General features: G+C 52.7%; 1 protein-coding gene across 1 annotated transcript in view; it reads right to left on the bottom strand.

The window, feature by feature from the left end:
• Positions 1-3,614: 3,614 nt before the first annotated feature.
• The window catches only part of LOC116637680, a 33,908-nt gene continuing 13,234 nt past the window's right edge, over positions 3,615-24,288 (bottom strand). Inside the window, exons 4-5 of the mRNA XM_032413213.1 lie at positions 15,107-15,270; positions 3,615-3,863 (exon numbers count right to left, since the gene is read on the bottom strand). Of these exons, the coding sequence (XP_032269104.1) occupies positions 3,701-3,863; positions 15,107-15,270 (327 nt within the window). The 3' untranslated portion in view covers positions 3,615-3,700. The remainder of the gene's footprint in view (positions 3,864-15,106; positions 15,271-24,288) is intronic.

Raw genomic sequence — 24,288 nt, 5'->3', positions numbered from 1 at the left:
GACAGCCAGTGAGGCCAAAAATGACCAGTGTCCCGAAGGGAGGGCTGTCCCAGCAGAAGAGGGGGACAGTGTCCAGTGAAGGTCTCAATATCCACCCAGAGTCAGGACCTGGGAGAACAGACCAAAGGGCTGGGGACACTTGCTGCCGTCTCCGTCCCACACATTCCTCCCACCACGAGCCCCATGGTCCCGGCAGAGGTAAGAGTCACACATATAAAGTTAAATGCATTAGACCAGCAGTGGAAGAGTCTGCATCCTGATACTCGTCTAAATCTCTAGATTTGCATGTAATTATATGCACAATTATACAGCATACGATTCTTTCCATCACACGAAATGTGGCTTCAGTGAACATTTGAACGGCGCCATCCGTTCCATAATGAACACATTCAAGATGAAAGTAATTCACAGAACCCTTCTGACTTGTGTCGGGACCAGCAATTTCTGGAGCCCCAGTGAGGTGAGGATTTCTCAGCCCCAGGAGACCCAGACCCCTGCACGGGGCGGCCCGGCGCCCCCTGGGATGACGTACCTCTATAGAGGGGCCTCGGGGAGGGGCGTCAGTAACATGAACACCCACAGCTTGACCCACAGGCACTCAGCAGAAAGGAGAGCTGTGGGTGCCCCGTCAGGGGGCCTCTCCCAGGACCTGCCAGCACTGGAGAGATCTAGTGAACAGCAGAAGGGCATATGAGGGCCCCATGACCTGGCTGGGCCTGGGGAGCCCCAGATGTGGCATGGTGGGAACTAGGCAGGGTAGCCCCCGGGTCCCCCTGACTGCCCAGCAGCTCCCTGCTCCCCAGGCGTCTTGCTGATTCTGACCCTGCCTTACACCTGGACTGTTGCCACCCCTACCCTGGCATTGCAAAGTGGGGGAGCCCCACACAGCCAAGGGCTTGGAAGTGGGGGGAGCTTGCTGCCTCTGGGGTAACAAACAGCTGGGAAGAGCTTGGGGGGCAGGATGGATGGATCCTAAGTAGGGCTCCCCAGCACCTGCCTTTGCCAGGACCTCAGCAATGCTGATGGACTGACCACTGTGTGGATTATGGTTCTTTGGAAAAAATGCATTTTTTCCACATATTAAGCAACACCCAGTCCTGATTCTCCAACTAAGATTTCCACAGATGTTCCTTTGGGCTTGGTTATTACAGTGTTCCAAAGGCAGCTAAAGTGGAGCAAAGGTATTCAGGGGCACGGGTAGGGAGGCTGATGACCCCACGGAGGAAACACCTGGGTGCAAGCAAAATCTGGATCACAGTGAGCCGAGCAGGACAGTGTTCTCTGCTGCGGGAGGACAGGGGAGAGGAAGAAAGAAAGAAAAAGAGAGAAGGAAGAAGAGAGGGAGGGAGAGGAAGGAAGGGAGGAAGGGAGGAAGGAGGGAAGGAAGGAAGGGAGGAAAGAGTGAGGAAGAGAGGGAGGAGGGAGGGAGGGAGGGAACTTACTTCTGCTAAGGTGTCAATTTGACAGTAAGAAGTGACAGTAAGCAGCACCGAGCAACCTGTTAGTGAACTTCAGAAGGGGACAGGAGTCCGATGTCCTCCAATCAAGGGTCATTTTTATGTCCCTGCCACAAGACCCTTTTTTAAATATTCATACTTTATTCTAACAGGCTCTGTAGGTTCAGTCCTCTCAAGAAGCTGAGGCCAAGAAGAGATTAGATGCGCAGGAGGGTCTTTGGGGGACACCCGAGCAGGACAAAGAGACAGGGGCAGGAGGAGGTAGGATGAGCCTGCAGACGGGGAGGCTGTCCTAACTCCATGAGAGGAGAAGGGAAGGAAGAGCTTCAGACTCCAGCGCAGCGCCAAGAGAGCTTCAGCCAGGTTGGCAGGAAGTCCTTGTGCCCAAGTGTCCCATTGGAGGGGGTCCCACAGCTCGCGGAATCCAGCCTGTGTCAGAGCCCCACGTGCTCAGTCAGCCCGGGAGCAGCCATGGGAAGTGTGATCTTGCTGAGCGAGAACCCCCATGGGGGGGAGCCTGGCCCCAACTCTTCACACACCAGCAGTGTGTGCATTGTGTGGTCACACACCCCCTGAGAACGTCACCATCCGAAAGTATCTTCTTGATGTCATTTGCTTCCTCGTTCCTCTGTGTTCCCCTCCACCGGAGCATCAGCTCCCCGATGCCAGGAACTCTGCCTATTGCATCAACCCCTGGCCCCTGATACAAGGCCAGACACCTAGTAGGTACTCAAATATTTGTGGAAGGGAAGAATGCATGGAGGAAGATCTTGGCTTGACAAGTTATTATATTGCAACAGAGATTTTTGAAACCATGGAAGTTTAACTCCCCAAATTAGGATAATAAATATTCAGATTTTTTTTCTTGATTGCTATCACGAAAAACCATTTATTTATATTAAAAGGTAAAATTGCCTTACATACTCACGAAGAGTGTAGCCATCATAACCCATGGTGCTGGGGACGCTCTCCACGTTATTCTTTTCAGCAGAGGGTTTATGATATGCAAACCTACATATGGTATTATTTTCATACCTCTATTAGGCTTCCCAAAGGAAAACATTCCTTAATCGGGGAGCGGGAATAAGAGACTTGATATCAAGCCATGCAGGCTGATTTTTGGCTAACGATACGGAAGTCCTGTAGCTGGAAGCTCAATATCAATGCACATTAATTGCCTCTGGTATCAAGCAGCGCTAGAACCTAAGCATACAGCTGTTTTACCTTATAATGTTATATAAACAGAGCCCTCCGCACATTAGGGCAAAAGATAAACATTTGGAACAGAATAATTAGAAAAACCTGGAACCACCATAATCAGAAACAGCCTCTAAAAGAGCTTAATTTTAAGACAGGGTTATATTATGGGTTTTGCGAAGAGGCTTTATTTCTTAACTAGGGGGGGAGACAATCCGAATGCATGTGCTACTAACTCTAACAAAGTTCAAAGGCTTTTTCATGACACTTCAGTATATTAATCATTCCAGAGGGGACACAGAGTCCTTGTCCATGCAAAGGACATGGGGGAAAATCCAGATCACCCAGCAAGGAGAACAAGGTTATACTTGGAAATGAATGACTTTGAAAACTTGTGTGACACCTTTATTTATTTATTTATTTATTAAGATTTTAGGTAATCTTTATACCCACTGTGGGGCTCAAACTCACAACCCCGAGATCAAGAGTCACAGGGTCTACTGACTGAGCCAGCCGGCCCCCCTACTTGTATGGCTTTTGATTTCAAAGTGGGAGGTAGAGCAGACCTGGCCTGACCTCCCTGGACCTGGGCAGCCCCCGACAGGCGTCTCTGTCCCTCTGTCCTTCTCTCTCCTGCTTCGGTCGACCTTGTAGATGCCTCTCAGGGATTCTGTGGACACTGTGTCCCAGCTCCCTCGGCAGGAGCCCTGGGTGATGGGCAGTGATGTGTGACAGACAAAGTAGCCTTCTGAGACGCACCTGCTAACACACCTGAGCTTCTGGGGTGTGTTAGCAGGTGCGTCTCAGAAGCCTAATAGAGGTATGAAAATAATACCATATGTAGCTTTGCATACTTTGCAAATAATACCATATGAGCTTCTTCCCGGGTGAGAAACACCCACATCTGCCTAGGCCGGTCGGGCTGTGCTCCCATCCGTCCGCCCTGCTGACCACCTCCAACAACGTTTTAGCCATCATGGCCTGTTGTCCCCATGGCTTCCCAATTGGGAAATGGAAACCAGGAAGGTCAAGAGAGAGGCCTGCAATCAGCAACCGCTAGGCAGTGTTGAATTCGAGCCCACACCTGGAAGTTCCACAGGACTTGACTTGAACCCACACATCTTGCTTGAGTCTAGACTCGCTTTGGAACTGGAGGTGCTGGGACGTCCGTTCATTGTCTGTGTGTCGGTCGATGAGTCTTGAGCTGTTCTGGGCCGGAAGGACACAGAGGTGAATAAACCAGGGATGATCCCAGCCCCGCCAGCCCCAGCATCCCAGGGGGAAGACAGACAGTGAGAGACACAAAGCCCCCGGTCTCATGGAGCTCTGGCTGGCACAGTACCAGGAGGGTGTCCTGCCCCCTCCTCCACCCCAGCTTCTCAGGGGGCGACTCTCTCCACCCCCAGAGATCCCCAGCTATCTAGCTTTCCCTGTGTGTCTGAGCCTCACTGTCCCCTGGCCATGTGCCCAGGCCAGTGATGAAGCTGACAGGGAGGGACAGCGACAGGGAGGCCAGGCCAGGCCCGGCCCCAGATGGGGCGGGGAGGAGGAAGAGTCCGCCCAGCCCCACCCCTGCCTCTGGAAGTTGCCACACTCCTGGGATCCTTCTTGTCCCTGATCTGAGCAGACTTTTCACCAGCTGGAACACCCAGAAGACAAAGAAAATAAAACTCCCGTTCAGAATGCCAAGATGGGGAAATTTATCTTAGTGCTCAAAAAAAAAATTTTTTTGGAATAACATGATATGTCTGAGGCCCGTCTTTGAGTGGGAAGTTGTATTTATCCAACTGTTCCTTGTTATCTCCCTTCCCACCATGACAGGGTGAGGGCAAGTTTGATCTGGTGGACTCTCAGAGTTCTGGGTGGGAGGGTGGGGCGTGGTCAAGGCCTTGACTTTCCTGGGCAGCACCCCCACCACCCAAGCCTGTCTCTCTCTCTCTCTCACCCCCCTCTCTTCCTCCCTCCTCCAGGAGAGTGTTTGCATTTGGTCCCATCCTCCTGTTTTGACCTCAGCCAAGTGACACGTCACACCCGGACATACATGATCCTGGACAAAGACCCCACGTGGCGGCCTCTGTGGAATCTTGATGTCTCACTCCAGTTTCCCAGCATCCACACCCAGCTGTTGGAGGTTAGCGCTTCTGTCAAAGATTTAAAAACCATTTTCAGGAAATCCGAGTGTTTCCGGTTTGGCCCAGGCCTTGCTAAAACATCCCACTGGGAGCAGGGAATCAGGCTCGAGATGCTCATGTTCGTAGAGGTCAGCCCGGAAGGAAAGGCGTCCCGGGCTCCTGGTGTCTCGACAGGGTTGAGCCCAGCGTTTCCAGCAACTCCTCTGCCACTACCCCTTCTTCCATAAATGACCCCAAGTGCCACCGGCCTGGAATAGTCCTCCTGAGAGCCCTCCAGCCGGATGCACCGCCCTGCCTCATTCTGATGCCACGAGGGCCCGAGTCGTGTCCCACGCATGGCCTGAGTTTGATCACTCGTTCCTCACGTGTGCGGAGGACCTTCTCAGTGTTGGATACTGCTCTGCAATGCCCTGGAGACAGGGGAGAACAGGCCAGGACCCCAGCCCTCGGGCAGTCTCCGCTCAGAGCAGGAGCCAGACCAACTTGATGTTAGCTGGGGCAAAGGGAGGCCGGATCCTGTGGGGACTGGAGGCATGATGTGGAAAGTTCCAGAAGCTGGGGTTGAGAAGGGGAGCCAGGTGTCAGGGGCCCTTGAAGGCCTGGCCGTTACTCTGAGTGAGAGGAGAAGCCTTGAGGCACGAGGGCAGAGGAAGCGCAGGGTCTGGCCCTCCCCAGCACCCATACACATCCTCCCCTTCCTCGGCCAGGCTGTGGTCCACCCCACCGTGCACGGCGAGGGCAGTGGGAGACCATAGCAATGAGCATGCGCCACCAGCCAGGAGGCCCCCGCCCGTCACATTCACACTGCTCTGGAGGCAGGCAGGACTGACCCCCATCTCTCCCCATGTGGGGGCCTCCGGCTCTCTAGGGGACCTGCTGCCCATGGCTGCAGCCAGGATCCCCCGGGGTCTGGCTCACACTGTCCTGGGGTTGCTGAGAAGTCCCTGGGCACATGGGGTGAGCCACTGTGGCGGGGCTCGGCAATCAGGCCAGGACCCCGGGCCAGGCGTGCACCCCCGGTGGCCAGGGAGGGGAGGATGTGGCTCTGGCCACCACACCAGCCAGCACCAACAAATGTTTCCTTGGCTGCAGAAAGTTCTACGGGACAGGGCCGTGCCCAACGCGCGGGTCTTGGGCTGTCGCTCTGCTGACACTCTCCACAAGAGCCCCTGCTGTGTCCTAAGACCGGTCCTCCAACCGGCCTGTCCTTCATGGACATTCTCTCCCTCTCTGCAGACTGCCTTTTCATCTTAACGGGGTCTTTCACAGAGCAACGTTTTCATTCTGATGAGGTCCAATTCATCAATTTTTTTCCTTTTATGGGATATGCTGTCTGATGCCAAATCTCAGAGCACTTCACCTGGTCGTAGGTCCCAAAGATTGTCTCCTCTGTTTTTCCTACGAGTCTCGTGGCTTCACATTTTACATTTCAGTGTGGCATCCACTTTGGGTTAAATTCTGTACAAGGTATGAGGATGGGTCAGGGTTCGCTTTCTGTCCGCAGACATCCGACTGCTCGAGGGCCGTCCGTTGGAAAGACAGCCTCCCTCCGTCGGCTTGGTTTGGCACTGTTGTCAGAAACCAGCTGGGCACGTGTGTGCTCGTATTCGTGCTCAGCTCACGCAGCTGTTGAGGATCACCTGTGGAGCGTGGGGCTCAGGGCCGGCGATCGGATGGACACCCCTTAGTCAGCAGGATCACGGAGCAGAGACCGTGTCCCTCCTAGGCCTCGCCTTAGCCCTCAGCAGCCTGAGAGCTGTTTCTCCTTCCAGCCCCACCACGCCGCTGGCGGGACACACAGCAGCTCTGCAGGGACACACACACCCCCACAGGGGCTCAGCCAAAACTCTGCCCCAACAAGCGTGTCCCGACAGCCTCGCCCCTACCCCACGCAGGACACACTGCTACTCTGATGACAAAGGCACGTGGGGAGGATGCGGAGGGGATGTCCCTGACTTCCTTGTACTGGGGACCAGGCTCAGGCACCCCACTCTGACGTCAAGCTCTAGGGATCCTGACCGCTGTCTTCGGAGCCCACATCACTGGGTCCCCAAAGAGTCCCTCCCAGCATCTGTCCCTGGAGCGGCCGCATCTCCCTCACTTTTAACTCAAGACCCTTCCCGCTGCAGCTGAGGCCCATTTCCTGTTCGGGGTCCCCCACGCAAATGAACAACAGCTGGGAAACATCTCTGCTGAGGCTGAGCACACGGTGTCACCCCCACCCCTGAGGGGCTCACTGACTGCCGAATGGGGGCAGGCTCCATCTTCCCCTGAGCGGCCCTGGCCCCCTTGCTGCTCAACTGAGCCTTTCCAAACTGCCTCATCCTGTGGCCACAAAGGACAACCAGCCTTGCACAGAGAGAGGGAGGCGGCTCTGCAGGGGAGTCAGCTCAGTCCCTACCTAGGGAGCGCCCACCCCGTGCCAGGCAGGTTCTCTGTGCCCTGCAACAGAAGTAGATGTCTGCAACCTCTTGCATCCTTCCTCTGGCAAGGAAATTTGGCCCCAAAGGCGGCCAGGCCATGGGGCAGAGCCTCTGACAGCAGGTAAAGGCTTGGAGAGGTCGGAGCCCACATGCTATGGGGACGGGGGATAGGAGAGACAGTCATGTTGGCTAGAGGACCAGCGAGGTCCTGAGAGGGGCTGGAGCCTGAGACTGCTGGGGAGTGTGGTCTCTGATGGAAGAAAGGAGGCATGCAGACTACAGACTACGCGAAGAGAAAGGGCCAGGGCTGGGGAGCGGTGGAGGCAGGACACATCGTCCAGGGGGGACTCATCTGTGGGGTTTGAGGAGCCAGCCCCCACCCCAACTTTTCTTTCTTTTTTTAAATTTTCTTTATTTATTTGACAGAGAGAGAGACAGCGAGAGAGAGAACATAAGCAGGGGGAGAGGGAGAGGGAGAAGCAGGCTTCCCGCCAAGCAGGGAGCCCGATGCGGGGCTCGATCCCAGGACCCTGGGATCATGACCTGAGCCGAAGGCAGATGCTTAACTGACTGAGCCCCCCAGGAGCCCCCACCTCAACTTTTCAATCTTCTGATGGGGGCCCTGCTTGTGGCACTAGGGTCCTCGTGCCAAAGGGACAGGCACGGTGAGACACCCGAGGCTAAACCTGACCCAGTGCCCTGGAGCGCAGTTGCCGTCGAAGACGCGGCACAGAGTAAGGTCGCTGAGAACACCTTATGATAAACGCAATGGCAACAGGTTACGTAGCAGACAGCAGGTTTTACCTGCACTCTCAGGCTGAACGACCAGGCGTCAGAGGGCTTTCACCCAGCCCCCAAGTCCAGACCTCTGACGTCTGGACTGCTCATTATCTGTCCTCCCCAACCCAGGTGTTTGGGGGGAATGGATGAGAATTCCAGATTTTACTGAAGAGCTGCAAAAGTGCCCCTCAGAGAAGCTACCTATGACGTCACCAGCAGGAGTGGGGGGGGATCCCAGCAGACACCTCACAAAGTCTCCCCCACCGTACCCAGGGTGAATCCAACTAACAGGAGACCCTTCCTCATCCTGACACCTGATGCTGGTCAGGCCGTGGCTGCTCTGAGGTCTTCTGTGGCGGCAAATGCACCCCAGCCAGGTCAACGTCGCTTCCCAATCACAGAAACCCCAGTTCCAATTGACTCAAGCAAAGAGACCCCCTCCCTAAGCGGAAAAGTTCAAGAATAGCAATGGTCTTGGTGACAACTGGATCCAGGACTCAAACAAGGTCATCAAGGCCCTTCCCTTCTCCTCCCAGCCACCTACCACCCAGGGACAGTGACCACCTGCACTGGGACCGGAGGTCCTCTGTCTCCCAGGGCCGCATATCAAGCCCGGGGAAGACTCGGATTGGCCCTGCTCGGGTCACATGCTACAGCCAGGAGGACGGGACAGTCCCGTGGTCCAGCTGGGTAGAAAGTGAGGGATCAGAAAGACCAGTTCCCCGAGTTCCATGGAAGATAGGACCCCACGGAAAGAAGGCAGCCGTAAAGCGTAATCTCCACATGGAGGATCATGGAGATCTCTGACATTGACAAGCGTTCCCACAGACATTACCTTGTCCGATTCCCTGTTCCCCTCGGGGTACAGGCAGGTCCGATGGCTGCCGAGAAGCTGGCGGCCGCACCCACTGCTCTCCTTCACGACACCATCAGACTGCTACCCAGTAGACACCGTGCCCACCTGCAGCCCTGACTTCCCACCAGGGCCCCCGCTCCCAGCCAAGGGCTCTCTCTGGACACAAGAGCATGCACAGCCCCCTGGGGGTCCAACAGCAGCCCTCAATCCATGACCGGCAGAAGCAGCAGAAGGAAGTCCTCACCTTCTCGCATCTGGAGGGGGACAATTCTGCGTGGTCCCTAGGAGGCCCAGTAGCCCACGGGGATAACCAGGGTGATCACACACCTGTCTCCCTGCCCCACTGCCCTGCCTCCCGGACCACCCCGCGCAGCCTTGCGCGCAGCCAAATTCTCAACTCGGGGTCTGCCTGGTAGAACCTCCAACAAGATGCTCTGTAAACACTGATAAGCTATTGTTGATATAGCAGATACAAGAAAATTCTATAAAATAACTAAATTATATACCAATACCCTCCAACCCAGAAGGCAAATAACAGTGCACAGCTCCCGCCCCACACCCTCAGAGACAGACATTGCTAATCGATGGAGGCCCCTTTTGGAGGCTGTCCAAGCCCAGCAAGACAGAGCATCATGATCACTTAGTCATGTCTGCCACTGGTAGAATAAGTGGGGGGCACAGCATATGCCTTGCTGTTTGCCATCCCTGCTCCAGCCAATTGGCTTGCAGAGCCCATAAACCCACTCAATGAATGTCACTGTCATCATGTCACCAGTTCTCAAAATGGCTAATTTTCCTCCCCCTCCCCAACATTGCCAGCCTTGCTAAGAGTCATATGTGCATACTTGATGGATGAATCTGCTGGAAAATGCCCAGGGCTCAGCTTGTCTCACCATCTGACAAAGGAAACAGAGATGCCGAGTGCAGAGGACAGTTAGCACCCACCTGGGTGAGTGGTGCAGCTGAAAATAGGCATGACTCACCCTTGGCAGGGAGGACCAAGCTGCAGTTCCAGCAAGCCCTCCTCTGCCCTAAATGCCACCAAAGGTGTCCAGGGAGCAGAACCGTGCGTCCTGTAGGTACGCTCTGTGTGCGCATGTCATGCAGCCACACAGCCGCCCAGACCCTGCTCCCCCAAGAGTCACGCAGCTCGAGGAGGGCCTTAGGGCTCCGCTGCTCATGTTACACAGAGCACAGCCAGAACCATCTGGCCAGGCCTGGAGCCCACTCGGAGTCCCTACATAAACACATCCCGTCACTTAGGAAAACAGAATTACATTTTCCATAGTGAAGAAACAAATCTCTAGGGGGTATTTATGAAAATGTATACTCTGCTAAGGGACAGTGTGTTTTTTGCCAATTAGCTAGAACAGGGTCTTCGCACAGCATAACAAAACAAAAGAGAATGAGGAAAGGAAAGTCCAGTTAGGTCCGCATTCAAAATAAACAATCTTTACCGTTACAGACAGTCCCTGGTTCATACATGGTCTGAGTTCCAGGACTGTGTTCCCAAGTCAGTCATTTGGAGCTTGACATGTACTTTCCCACAGAAACTATGTCCATTGGTCATAAAGCTAACCCACGGCCGTCTCTTCCTCTGATAGTGATGGAAGTACATTACCACCTTCATACCTCCACTTCCCTGCAGCATTGCCTTTGCATTGCCTCTGGGAGAAGATACATTCTGATGTCCAGAGAGGGTCAGGCAGGGCCAGAACTGGGGAAGGCCCAAGGTGGTGTGGGCGGGGGCAGTGAGATCTGGTTGGCATTGGCTTCTGGTGTGAATGCTAGCACCCCTCTCTCAGCCCCAGGCACCTCAGCTCTGAACAGTTCCCACCTTACATTGTTGCTGCTGGGACGGTGAAGTAGCCCCAAGGATGCAGAGCACAAGTTACAGGGCTTGGTCCCAAACAAGAGCTTGGGGGAGAAGCAGTACTGTTACCTTCATGTACAAAAGAGAACTTGATTATGAAATCCAAGCATTTTAGGATTTGAGGGAATTCACTAAGTGTTTCCAACAAAGGGCATATCTGTTTTGCCCTAAAATGATCCCCAGGCCTGGCCCATGGCAAGCTCTAACAAGGACTGGGTGGATGGATGGATGGATGGATGGATGGATGGATGGATGGATGAACAGATGGATGGGTGAACAGACAGATGGACGGATGGATGGGTGGATGGATGGATGGATGGACAGATAGATGGATGGGTAGACAGATGGATGGATGGACAGATGGATAGATGATCAATGGATGGATGGATAAATGGATGGATTGATGGATGGATGGATGGATGGATGGATGGGCAGACAGATGGGTAGACAGATGGATGGATGGACGGATGGATAGACAATGGATGTATGGATAGATGGATGGATGGGCAGACAGATGGATGGGTAGACGGATAGATGGATGAATGGATGGATGGATGGATGGACGGATGGACCGATGGATGGATAGATGGACAGATGGAAAGGTGGATGGATGGATGGATGGATGGATGGATGGATGGATGGATGGATGAATGGATGGATTGGTGGATGGATGGATGGATTGGTGGATGGATGAATAGGTAGGTGGAAAAGTGGATGGGTAGGTGGATGGATGAGTAGTTGGGTGGATGGGTGGATGGATGACAAACAGAGGGATGGACTGATGAATGAATGCATGAAGATCAAAACCATTCTTTCTTTTCCTTACCTTGGCCTCTGGCTTGAGTCCAGGGCCCTCCTCTTAGGGACCCAGAGAGCTTCCTCGCCCATTCTACCATGCCGAGCGGGGGTGGGGAACACACATACACAGGACAGCTATCTACAAAGTAGCAAGCTCTCATCAAACACTGAATCTGTCAGCACCTTGATATTGGATTTTCCAGCCTCCAGAACTATGAGAAATAAATATCTGTCATTTATAAGCCACCCAGACTGGGGTATTTTGTTATGGTAGCTCAAACAGACTAAAACAGGTGTGGACGCTAGGCGGTGTGGCTCACTGGGGCCATCTTCAAGGATTAGCAACCACATTCTTTCAGGCCACAGTCCTCAGCAGGTCTAGCTAACATCATTTGCAATTTGTGGTCTCCAAAGTCAGCATGGCAGAGGAAAAGAGAGAAAGGGAGAGAGCTAGAGAAAGTACAGTGACTTCTGAATGCCTCTGCTCATCGGCCAGAACTAGTCCTATGACCCCACCATGACTGCAAGGAAAGCTCAGGAATGGAGAGGAGTGGGGGACTGTTTCGTCAGCCCCAGTGGCCTCTGCCCCACCATCTACTCCTCTAAGGATGGTCCCTATGTTGGTGAGCACAAGCGGACTCCCATTCACTGTGGGTGGGTATGTAAACAGGGATGGCCTCCACTGGAGGGCAGTGCGACCTGCCCAGCTTCCTGCTTGCTCCTGGCTGGGTGTGGAGACCATGGCATGCATGGGCCCTCTGGGCTCTAGGACTCAGTGGGCATGACTAAGCCACAGAAGACGACGGCTGAAGAACATCAGGACAGCAGCCTCCTGTCCTCTTTCCAGAGTATTTTGTGGTGTTGGCCAGAATAAAGAGGAACTCATTCCTCTCGAGGGTGGAGGCCGCTGGTGTGACCCTGTTGGTTCCCACCTAGTTAAGGAGAACACACAGTATCATTGTGGGAGGCAGAACTGGCCACATTGGGCAAGCTGATTTGTATAGCCTTTTCACACACTGTGCCCAATTCAGGGTGTCATATTAGCACAAAGGTGGAGAAACCAGATAGAAATCCAAGAACAACAAGACCACTTGACCTATAAGTGAAGGTGGAAGGTACTGGGATTAACTCACCAAATGAACAGGAAATGATTCAGCATCAAGTGCCTGTGAGCAGCAAGTCAAGAGTGGGGACATGGGTGTCGAATGGACCTGGCTTGGATCACTGGCTCCATCGTTTACCAGCTGTGGGGCATTAGTCATATTACTTAACTTCTCTGAATGTCACGTTCTTCATCTGTAAAGTAGCCAAAGTCATAGTAGCTCCCTCACAGTGTTCTTGTGACCATTAAATTAAATCATGTGTGTGCTGGGCTCATGGTGAGCTCTCAGTAAATGTGGGCAGTGTTCTTGCTGTTGATGTTATTATCCCTATTTCCAACTATGTTGGACTAACGTGACAATCTCTACAAGTTTTAAGGTTAACTGAGAAAGGAATCATTAATAGTCCGTCAGTGACCTTGACAGATCCTTAGTGTGGCAGAGCAAACCCTCCTCGCTCTGCCCCTGTCTACCTCTCCTGCATGATCCTACCTCACACCACACACCCCATCCCTGACAAAGGACTTACAGTTTGAACTGGTTAGGATTCTTCTGGATGAACCTGGATGAACCTAAGCAAACTGAAGCTGCACTGAAATCCAAACACTAAAAAAACAGGACTCAGGAGGGGCAAGAACCAGGTAGTTCTTGGAGAAGGAAGGACTTCAGAGGCCATGCCATGTACTCTGGGTTTCAGTTTCACATGGAAGACAACCTGGCCCATGGGAGAACAAATGGCCTGGGATGGCTAAAGTGTAATTCAGGGAAGCCCTACTGGGGAACGACTGATGCAGGGTCAGTCTTTCTGGCAATCTGCCTTAGCATAATCCAATCAGCATTGCCTGGAACGAAGCGCTTGTGCCACCGAGTGCAAGAGAGGATCCATGTTTTATTTTGTGTTAGGGAAAAAAGACCCTGCTGAGTACACCAAACTCTTGGTTTTATGGGGATTACTACTTAAGAAACATATAAAATAGGCCTTTACTTTAAAAGAACCCATTTGAAAGTTTTAAGCAAATAGAGGTGGCGCCTGGATATATAGCAAGTCACAAAGGGGCTTCGTGGATTAATGCTGCTTAAGGATTGTGGCCTGAAAGAGGGGGTTATAGAGAGCTCATTATAAATAGAAGTGCTCTAATGAGTCTAGTGTCCTAAATGCAAACTTCAGGGTCGAGACAGGAAATCTAAGTGAGTAAGGTGGGCCAGGTGGGACACAGCAGGGAGCAGGAGGCCCTGGCAGCCTGGAGGGGGCACGATCCAGCTGGGTTCCACTCCATTCACCCGCCGCAGTGGGGAAACGCAGGCCCAGCACTGTCAGATCTCCACTTTCAAAGAGAGGTTAGACATTTCGGACTTTTATGAGAATTTTTCAGATTTTTAAATGAGAGTAACTAACTCAAAAGTTGTAAAGCAGGGACACCTGGGTGGCTCAGTCAGTTAAGCATCTGCCTTCGGCTCAGGCCATGATCTCAGGGTCCTGGGATCGAGTCCCACATCGGGCTCCCCACTCAGTGGGGAGCCTCCTTCTCCCTCTCTCTCTGTCTCCTGCTTCCCCTGCTTGTGCTCTCTCTATCTCTCTACCAAATAAATAATAAAATCTTAAAAAAAAAAAAAAAGTTGTAAAGCAATGGGCGAGCCACACGTAGCCCGTCACAGACTGAAGCCCATCCCTGGGCATGCAGCCTCTGACCCCACTGAAATTCGAGAGACCCGAACACGTGGGCACCGGGGTCACACCGCTCTTCGCTCCTCTCTCAGCGCCGAGAAAGAAAGGGCTGGCTGTGTAAACATGCTCGGGAAGAAATGGTGAACCCAGAAAGCTACCCGCCTCTTCCCCCTGAAAGACGAAAATGGTGCTTAAAGAGGGTACTTTTTTCCAACAATACATAATTATGAAATGTTCAGACACAGAGCAAAGGTGAAAGAATCTCACAAGGAATGTCCTTATCTCTACCACCCACATTCTGCTATTAATCATTCACTGCATTTGCTTCGTCACATGCCGATCCATCCATGCATCCCCCAGCCACCATCTACATAGCCTCGTAATGAGGTTCCTGGTAAATTAGCAAGGATGAGGTTTTGGAAGCTGTCCTGGTTCCCTTCAGATTCATACCCCCACTTTTCCTTCCTCTGCTCTGCACTGAAGGGAGGTAGAATTCCCAGGCCCTGACGTCTTCTAGCTTGTGGGTGTGGGCCCACGCTGGTGGAGGCACACAGGCAGGAGATAAATTAGGGTGTTTCTACCTCTCCCTCTCTCTCTGTTTGAGGTGGCCCCCAACTTGACTACAAGGAACCTGCTAGTCATCCTTCTGGGGTCTCAGGTCCTAGCTGACATGCCTGAAATGACTCCAGCACCTACCAGGTAGCCCGAGACCCTGGGGTCCAGCAACACCTCCTCCTCCTCCGTTTGTCCCTACAGCCTAGAGGGGAGAGAGACTTTCTTGCTCATGTCTTGACCGCCTTATCATTCTGTATTCCACTTCTTACCTCTTTCCACCACCGTGGAAACACTTCCCTGCTTTGTGTCCTCTATCTGAAATAACAGGCATGGATTCTGTTGTCTTGATTAGATCCCGGCTGAAACAAGTTTGTGACCTCCAGTCTTCTGGGAGGCACAGGCCATGATGCAAGATGCTTGTTGTGGACAACACCTGTAAAGGAAGGAGGGGAGGAAGCTATAGAGGAGGAGACAAACTCAGACCCACCATGATGGAGGCCACCAGCATGGGGGAAGATGGCGGGTCTGCAGGAAGCCCTGGAACCAGCCCTCCAAGCGTCCTGCATGGGGTAGAAGAGGCCAGGCTCTAATCCCCCACTGTGCCCAGAACCTGTCAGGAGCTACTGACAGGAGCAGCCTCAGCCCACACGCCAGAATGGGTCCTAAAGATGCAGAAGCCAGAGGCTTCCCCACAAACTCACTCCTCCAGCTTTCCAGCAAGTTCTTCCTTAAAGGGAGAGCCAAGCGGTACACCTCCATATCCACAAGAGCAAGCTACTCCTTTGTAAAAATTGTCTAAATTATATCTTAATGTCATCTTGAGGGAACCCCACTTGACCTGAGAAGTGAACAAGAATGGGTGAAACTCAACCTCCATAAACACTTGAATTTTTTTTTAAGATTTAATTTTAAGTAATCTCTACACCCAACATGGGGCTCGAACTCATGACCCTGAGATCAAGAGTTGCATGCTCTACAGACTGAGCCAGCCAGGCATCCCCTCCATGGACACTTTTAAATAGGTGATTAATCACAGGGTCACAGTGGATGGGATGGTTAGGGCCAAGCTGGAATGAGTTAAATGCAGAGAAATGTTTTTAAGAAATAAATCTCATCCAGTTGTCAACTGGAACATAGGAAACTATGCTCTAAAATTGCTATCTAGGGGTGCCTGGGTGGCTCAGTCGGTTAAGCATCTGACTCTTGATTTCGGCTCAGGTCGTGATCTCAGGGTTGTGAGATCGAGCCCCGTGTTGGGCTCTGTGCTGGGTGTGGAGACTGCTTAAGATTCTTTCTCTCCCTCTCCCTTTCCCTCTGCCCCTCCACCCTCTAAGAAATTAGATAAGATAAGATAAGATAAAATAAACTTCTCTAACCAGCTCTAGCCACTGGCCCAAAAGCCTCCTGCTCACATTTAGGAAAATCTTTTTAATCAGATATAATTTACATCTAATAAAATGTACTCATTTAAATGTACATTTCAATAATTTTTGATAAATGTACACACCTATGTATATGAAGTATACATCTCGATGAATTACAACAACAGCATACAACCATGTAGCCACCTCCTCAGTGAACATACAGAACATTTCCATTGCCCCCAAAAGGGCCCCTTGTGCCTCTTCTTAGTCAACCCCTGCCCTCAGCACCAGACAACTACTTGCCTAAACTAAAACCTTTCCAATTTCTGGAAGAAGTACCCAGTGGTGCAACTGCCGGGCCATATGGTAAGGGCATGTTGGGTCTTCCAGGAAACTGCCATATTCTTTTCCAGAGCGGCTGTACCATCGTACATTTCTACCAGCAAGGTTAAGTGACCTAGCTGCTCCTCATCCTTGCCAGCGTTTGATGTTATCACAAGTTTTGTTTTAGCCATTCTCACAGGCAATGATACCTCATTGCGGTTTTCTGTTGCATTTGCCTCATGACTAAGATGCTAAGCACCTTTTCCTGTGCTCATTTACTGTGTATTCTCTTTGGTGAAATGTCTGTTCATGGCGCGCCTGGGTGGCTCAGTCGTTAAGCGTCTGCCTTCGGCTCAGGTCATGATCCCAGGGTCCTGGGATCGGGCCCCGCATCGGGCTCCCTGCTCTGAGGGAAGCCTGCTTCTCCCTCTCCCACTCCCCCTGCTTGTGTTTCCTCTCTCGCTGTGTCTCTCGCTGTCAAATAAATAAATAAAATCTTAAAAAAAAAAAAAAAAAAGAAATGTCTGTTCATGTACTTAGCCCATTTTCTAATTGGATTGTTTGGAAGTGTTTTTTGTTTTTTTTTAAGATTTTATTTACTTATTTGAGAGACAGAGAGCACAAGCAGGGTGAGAGGCAGAGGGAGAAGTAGGCTCTCCGCTGAGCAGGAAGCCCAGTACGGGACATGATCCCAGGACACCTGAGCTGAAGGCAGATGCTTAATGGACTGAGCCACCCAGGCGCCTGATTATTTCGGTTTTGTTTTGTTTTTATTTTATTTCACTGTTGAGCTTTAAGAGTTCTTTATATACTCTAGATATTAATCCTTTGTTGCAAATATGTCCCCCCAGTGGGTTGCTTTTCTTTTCCTCCTCTTAATAGAATGTTTCACAAGGCAAGAGTTTTTAGTTTTGATATAGTCACATTTATCCCATTTATCCATTTTTTCTTTTTTCTTTTGGTGTCAAGTCAAACGACTAACTCTTCACCTAGCTCTGGTTTAAAATATTTTCTTTTCTTTTCTTTTTTTTTTCATAAAAATGTAGTGGTTTTATATTTAACATTTAAGTCTGTGATCCATTTTCAGTTGATTTTTATGTAACACATGAGGTTTAGGTTGAGGTTTGTCTCTTTGCCCACAGATTCCACTTGTTTTCACACCATTTGTTGAAAAGGTTATCCTTCCTTCATTGGGCTGCTCTCACGCCTTTGGCAAATATCAGTTGGGCATATTTGTGTGGGTCTATTTCTGGGTTCCCCATTTTGTTGTATTGATCTATGTGTCTATCCCTCTGCCAATTCCATATAGTCTCAATTACTATAGCTATATAATGACCCTAACATCATAATCCACTCCTTTTGAACAAATTTGAACAAAATTTCTTTTAACTTCTCTTAGATGCTTTGAAGATCCTGCCAGAGATGGGACACAAGTGAGAGTCAAGTAAGTAGCCCAGATGGTCCTGAGCCCAGCCACTGCTAGGGGTCCAGTTCTTGTGCAGAGAGGAGGATGAGAAAGGTTCAGCAGGGATCCCACTTCCCACAGGGTGGCGGTGGGGTAGGGCTTTAGTCACAGGGCAGGAAGTTTTGATAGAGGCCCTGCCCGTGGGCTAGACCAACCCAGGACACATGAAGGAATTACAGCAGAGGGATATTCAGTGCCACATTTAGGTATACACGGAGCTGTTACTGGAGGCTACTTAATGGTAACCCCAAGACTCTGTGCCTGAGGCATCTTTCCTGAAAAGAGGAGCTTCAATCAACAATGGACAGGGAGTTGTTGAATAAAATGTCAGCTTCCTCAGCCCAGGCTGGAGTAACTCTGAGACCTGTTCTCCCTCGCCTCCCCAACCCCTAACAGGCACAGGCTTCAGTTGCCCGTGGTGGTAACCATCTTGATCATACACTCTTTCACCCCAATTCCTTGTCTTATGTTTCCCACTTCCCTACAGGTGCTTCCTTGGGGTGGCCTCCAAAAATAAATTATTTGCATCAAATGTGCTCAGAGTCTGCTTCTAGGGGACATAAACCAAGACAGGGGGCCCAGGGTTGGCTTTGAGCTGGTTGCCCTTGGCCTACAATCTGTGTTGGTGCCATATTACTTTCACTGTATGTCTGGATTCTTATAAACCAGCTGCTCCCTAAAAATTCTGATTCCTGTGTGATGAAGCCACCTGTGTCAGCTGACAGCAACCGCAGCTCAGGCATTTTAACCTGGAGAGTTGGGGAATGCTGTGTTTTGTTCTTGTCTTATAAAAATGAGTAGTGCTGTGGCCTGAATATGTCCCCCCAAAACTCATATGCTGAGCCTTAACCCCTCTGCCAGTGTGACTGTATTTGGATATTGGACTTATAGGAAGGTCTATAAATTTTAATGAGGTCACGAGGGTGGGGCTCTGATCTAATAGGATTGGTGTCCCTATAAGAAGGAAAAGAGAGACCACAGATCTCTAACACATACACACACACATACACACACACACACACACACACACACACACACACACACACACGGAGGTAAGGCCATGTGAGGACACAGCAAGAAGACAAACATCTGCAAGCCAGGAAGGAAGTGCTCTCCGGGAACCAAACTGATGGAGACCTTGGTCTTAGACATCCGACCTCCAAAACTATGAGAAAATAAATTTCTGTTATTTGAGCCACCCAGCCTATGGTGTTTTGTTATAGCAGCCCAGGCAGACTAATACAGGTAGTAAATAGAAAGGGAGGGGAGGGAGGTGGGACTAGCTGGCGAGGGAGGAAGAGAGAGAGTAGGTGGGGAGGGAAAGGGGGGAGTGAGGAGGGGGAGGGAGGGAGGGAGGGAGGGAGGAGAGAGAGCTAGCTCATACTGGTAAAGAATCTCCTAAACTCAAAACAACTGAGACAGATAGAACTCTTTAGAAAGGCCAAAGCAGGGAGTCAGCTTTGATCAACATTCATAGAACCAAAGGAAAAGAACCAAATTAAACAACACTTTAGAATACTAGAAATGCTTCCCTTTAGATCTAAAAGAAGAGACATGACTATGGAATTCTGCCATCTTTTCTAGGTCTTGTGGGGTAAACTCCTCTCCACAAGTAAGCTTCTGCTCAGCTTCCAGTCACCCTAGTCTGACAGTGGGAGAGGGCAGGTGTGCCCAAACCTGAGCAGTAGTGGGGACGGAGCTGGCTCAGCTGCCCCCTCCGCACTCTGCACTCAACGTGCGCAGGGACACACAGATGCATCTGACGAGCTATGGTCACCTGACTTCGGAAGCTCTCCCAGGAGGAGTGCTTCCCGGGCTGGCAAACATCATTCCAGATTTTACACAGGGGATACTTTGGCAGAACCACGGCTGACTTTAGCATCCAGACGTCTGAAATCGTTCTGCCTGTGAAATCAAGCATAGATGTTATAAAGATTCCAAAGACCATCAAGTTGAAACCAGATACCTAAAGACGTGGCAAGCCATTTAGCAATAGAATATAAACATTAAAGTACTAAAGCATGCCACTTAGGTCTGCTCAGGAGAAATCTATGCTTCTAGGTGTCTCAGACGCTAATGGAGACCAGATGGGCAGCCTACAGCCACCCAAGCTCTCACGGTGGGCTGGGAAGGTTGCATAGACTCGCCATGCGTTCCGGGTCAGGGCAGATGGGCACATTGAGCAGATCAGGGGGTGCTGTGGGGCTGGTATTAGGCCTGGGATGTGTGGCCGCTCTTCTTGAGTGTGCATGATCCTGGGTCACCCCACACCCCCGTCCCCTGGGGCCTCCAGGCCTGGAGAGTCAGCCTCAGTAACTGGCTCTGGCCAGTGGAGGGCATCAGAGGACAGCAGGAACCAGTGGTCATGCTCAGGCACCAGCTGGCCTGGGAGCCTGTCTTTAAAGGACTGAGTGTGCCCAGACTCAGAAGGAAGCTGTCCCAGGAGCCTGGGGAAGCCGGTAGACAGAGGCGGGCAGCCATCAGGCTCCTACAGCATGTGCCTTTTGGGACGCATGGTTCTTTCCTCCGTTCCAGGATGAGCCACCAGTTGGCATAGACCTCGGGGTCAGACCTGGGTGCTGCTCTCCCACGTGAACTCCTAAAGGGTGGTGGTCTATTACACGCCAAGGCTGAAGTACCCTCCGGCCTGATGCGCGGGGGAGACCCGCACTGAAGGCTCAGCATTGTGGGGCCGGAGTCTGAGCATGTGGCCAGGATGAGGTGCAAAGCCGGGCTCAGATGGTGCCAGGCCATGGAGCTGGGGGACTCGGGGCCCCAGGGAACGGGGAAGGCTAATGGGGAAGAGATGTGCACATCAGAAGCTCGCTAGCAGAGAGGTGAGGCATTTGGCTGCAGGGATGAGAAAGGCAGCACTGGGAATCTCTAGGGTGTCCATTCCAGGCCGGGGAGCTGGGGCCTGGGTCAGTCTGCCATGGGGGGTTGGAAGGAGGGTCTCCAAGGGCAGAGCATTAGAGAGGCAGACATCTGAGTCCTGCTGCCTGACAGAGCCCAGGGTGACTCCCCCCGAGGGCCTGGCCCAATCACCACCAAACTGGGGCTCAGTGGAGAGTTGGTCCCCAGCCATCACCTTCCCAAGGACCACAGCAGGTGTGCCAGGGGCCCGGTGGCCTTTCAGGAGAAGCCTCACAACAGGGAGGCCAGGAGGCCACGCTCGGCTCTGAGACAGAGCCGAGTGGGAGCCCCGGGTCCGCCTGCGCTGTCCAGTGGCCTTTGGAAAGTCACTTACCCCCTCCGACCCTCACCCCCTCTGAGCCTCAGTTTCATGATCCATGAAATGGAGGTGTTTATAGCAGTGCCCACCCCACAGGAGTGCTGTGGGGACCAAATAAGATCATATTAGTGACACTAAGCACAGGGCTGTGCATGGTTTAAAGGCTCAGTAGCTGGGAGCCACTGAGCATCACATGGCTGTCACCTGACGGGCAGCAGGAGCTAGGTCCTGGGCACAGAGGTGGGGCTCCATCCAAGGGCCAGGGCAGCCCCCCACTCTCAGGGCCCCAGGGGAAAACTCTTGGGTTGCTCCTCGCCTCCCTCCCAGCCTGGGGTCATAGTCCCTCACTCCTGAAGATGTGGCCTTTCTCTTAGGCTCGTTGGCGACGCCCAGGACCTACTTACTTATTCACCCCACAAACCTGGGCTGAGCGCCCACTCTCTGCAGACAGCATTCTCGACAACCTGGCCCACAGCTGGGGTGTGAGACACACAGGGAGGGGAAGCCTTTGTCTCTCCAGAGGCTGCTCACGCGACCAGGGTGGTCAGGTGGCTGGGATTCGGGCAGCGACATCGCACACCAGCAGCGGCTGCCTCTGAGGGACCCCGAGGATCCAGGGGCAGAAAGGGTTGCCGGGAACTCGGAGGCCCAGGAACAGGTGGGGCAATCCTGTGCAGGACCTCCGTTTGGCCCTCTGGAGGCCCTCCCACCCCTCTCCATGTGTCCCGGACTTTGTGTCCCGGACTCTGACCTCTACGGCCCACATCTACTGAGGCCTGCCTTCCGGGGGGCTTCCCCGTGGGCTCAGCCAATGAGAGGCACCAACCGGGACCCGGAGAGCAGGGGAGAGAGGCCACGGTCCTTGTCGTCCTCCCTCCCTGCCTCGTGGCCCTCGCTGGGCACACCCCACCATGTTGGTGGTGCACCCTCTCTTCCAGCCACTTCCGGGAACCACTCCTTCCTCTGTCCCTCAAGGCCTGGGTGGGCGATGGCTTCCCCTGGGACCAGCTCCGGGAGCAAGTCAGCCTCCCTTGCTGGCTCCCTTAATCCTGCCCACGCCTCACCAGGGGTGTCCGGGGGCAACTCCTCTGGCTGTTTCCTGCCCAGACTTTGGCTGGCAGAGCAAAGGCACTCAGGGAGGTCCATGGGGCACACAGCCCGGAGCCCCCCTGAGGCCAGGATGAGAGAGTGTGGGCTCTGTTCTCGGGCAGGGAGCCCTGAGGTTACCAAGTCCCACTGGGGGGAGAGCAGACGGAACAAAACCCAGGGCATAGGGGCGGGGGGCCCAGAGCTGCCCCAGCTCAGACTTACCCTGGAGAGTTAGGGTGAGTGACAACTACAAGAGGACACCCACCCACCAGGGAAGCCCCCTCAGGGGGTAGATGCTGGGTATGAATGGGCAGCGAAAAGGAGCCCTCCCCAGCTTCTCTGCAGATCCCTCACTCAACTGCCTGGAGCCCGGGACACATGCTCCCACAGCCACAGCGGCCCGGCCCCACGCCAGAAACCACACCACCCATGACATGACTAAGCGGCCAACAGAGACAGCCAGTTTCCCATTGTTCCCTGGGAAATGGCAGGCCCAGGTTCTACCCCTTCACGTCCTGAGAATTAAAAGTCCTGTCTGGCCCCTTCTCCCACCCAGGTCCCCAGGGCCACCCACCTGTTGTCCTCTGCCCTCAGCTCTGGCCAGATGGTCTCCCCCCGGGTCTGCCCCATGGAAGGAGGCAGGGGCTGGGCCTCTGCGGGTGGTTCAGGCCTGAAAAGGAGTCGCTGGAGGTTCAGTGTTCCTAGCAGTAGCTGCTAATTGGGGCTGGGAAAGAGGGGGCAGCCCTGAGTGGACAGCCCCAGGCAGCTGTGGGTGGGTCCCTAGAAGCCTCTGCAGGCCTTGAGGTCCTGGGACTGTGAAGGCACTGGGCCAGGGATCTTGACCCTGTAGGTGGGGATGGAGGGAAATCCCAGAACTCCCATTCCCCGCCCACCCTGCCCCCGCCCTTGAAGGCCCAAGGATTCCCTAAGCTGCCCTCCAGGATCAGGAAGCCCAGTGATGCAATAAGCTGCTGCCAGGCCCAGCAGGTCCCGTGACAGCTTGCTGGGGGGTGACTCCCCAAGGGGCCCAGCACAGGGGGGGCTTGGACCACCAACAAGCCAGACACAGGGAGCAGGAGATGAGATTTCTTTTTAATTTGATATTAAAAACAAAAAACAAAACAAAAAAAGCATTCAAGTAACTACTATGGGTAAAAACACTGAGTTGCAGGGCCCAGTGCTAAATTTCCATAATTTAGGGGCTCCTGGGTGGCTTAGCTGGTTAAGCTTCAGACTCTCGGGTTCCGACTCAGGTCATGGTCCCAGGGTCCTGGGACCGAGCCCCACATTGGGCTCCCTGCTCAGCGGAGAGTCTGCTTCTCCCTAGCTCTCTGCCCTCCAGCCCCCCACTGGTGTGCTCTCGCACACTCACTCTCTCTCAAATAAAGAAATAAAATCTTTAAAATAAAATAAAATAAAACAAATTTCTATAACTTATCTACACCTCGGTCTGGTTGGGAGGGAGTAAGAACAGGGTCACCTAATACATCCACTGTTCTGGGCTTACAGGTCCCGGTCGCCACTGATCCACCATAAAGCATGGTTTGTGACGAGGATCCCCTCGTAAAAGGGCGTGAGGCTGGGGGCTCTGCGTTCCAAGGTGTCGGAAGCCCCTGGGGGTCCACAGAGAAGGACTGGACAGCAGAAGGCTGACATTTCCTGGTTTCTCTGCGGCTGCCGCACTTTTCCAAGAGCGGGGGCCACCAGGGCCACAGTCAGTCCCACCCAGGGGGCAGATGTGCGAGGGTGGGGCGCCTGCATGCTTGTGAGGGGCTCACCCTCCAGCAGAAACCGCATCTCTGCCTTTAATTATGCATTTGAGTTAAACTTGCTGGAAGCTTGTTGGCCACAAATGGAAAGCCTTTGAGGCCCCAGCCAGACCCAGACTGGGGGAAGGGAGGCTAGTGGGAGGTGGGTGCAGGGAGAGTCCTGCTAGTGAGAGGATGAGATGCCGCCTCGTCCAAGCTGCACTGGAAT

Source organism: Phoca vitulina, unplaced genomic scaffold (genome assembly GCF_004348235.1).
Source record: "Phoca vitulina isolate PV1807 unplaced genomic scaffold, GSC_HSeal_1.0 scaffold1, whole genome shotgun sequence".
Lineage (NCBI taxonomy): Eukaryota > Metazoa > Chordata > Mammalia > Carnivora > Phocidae > Phoca > Phoca vitulina.
This window is presented reverse-complemented; position numbering and strand designations above follow the sequence as displayed.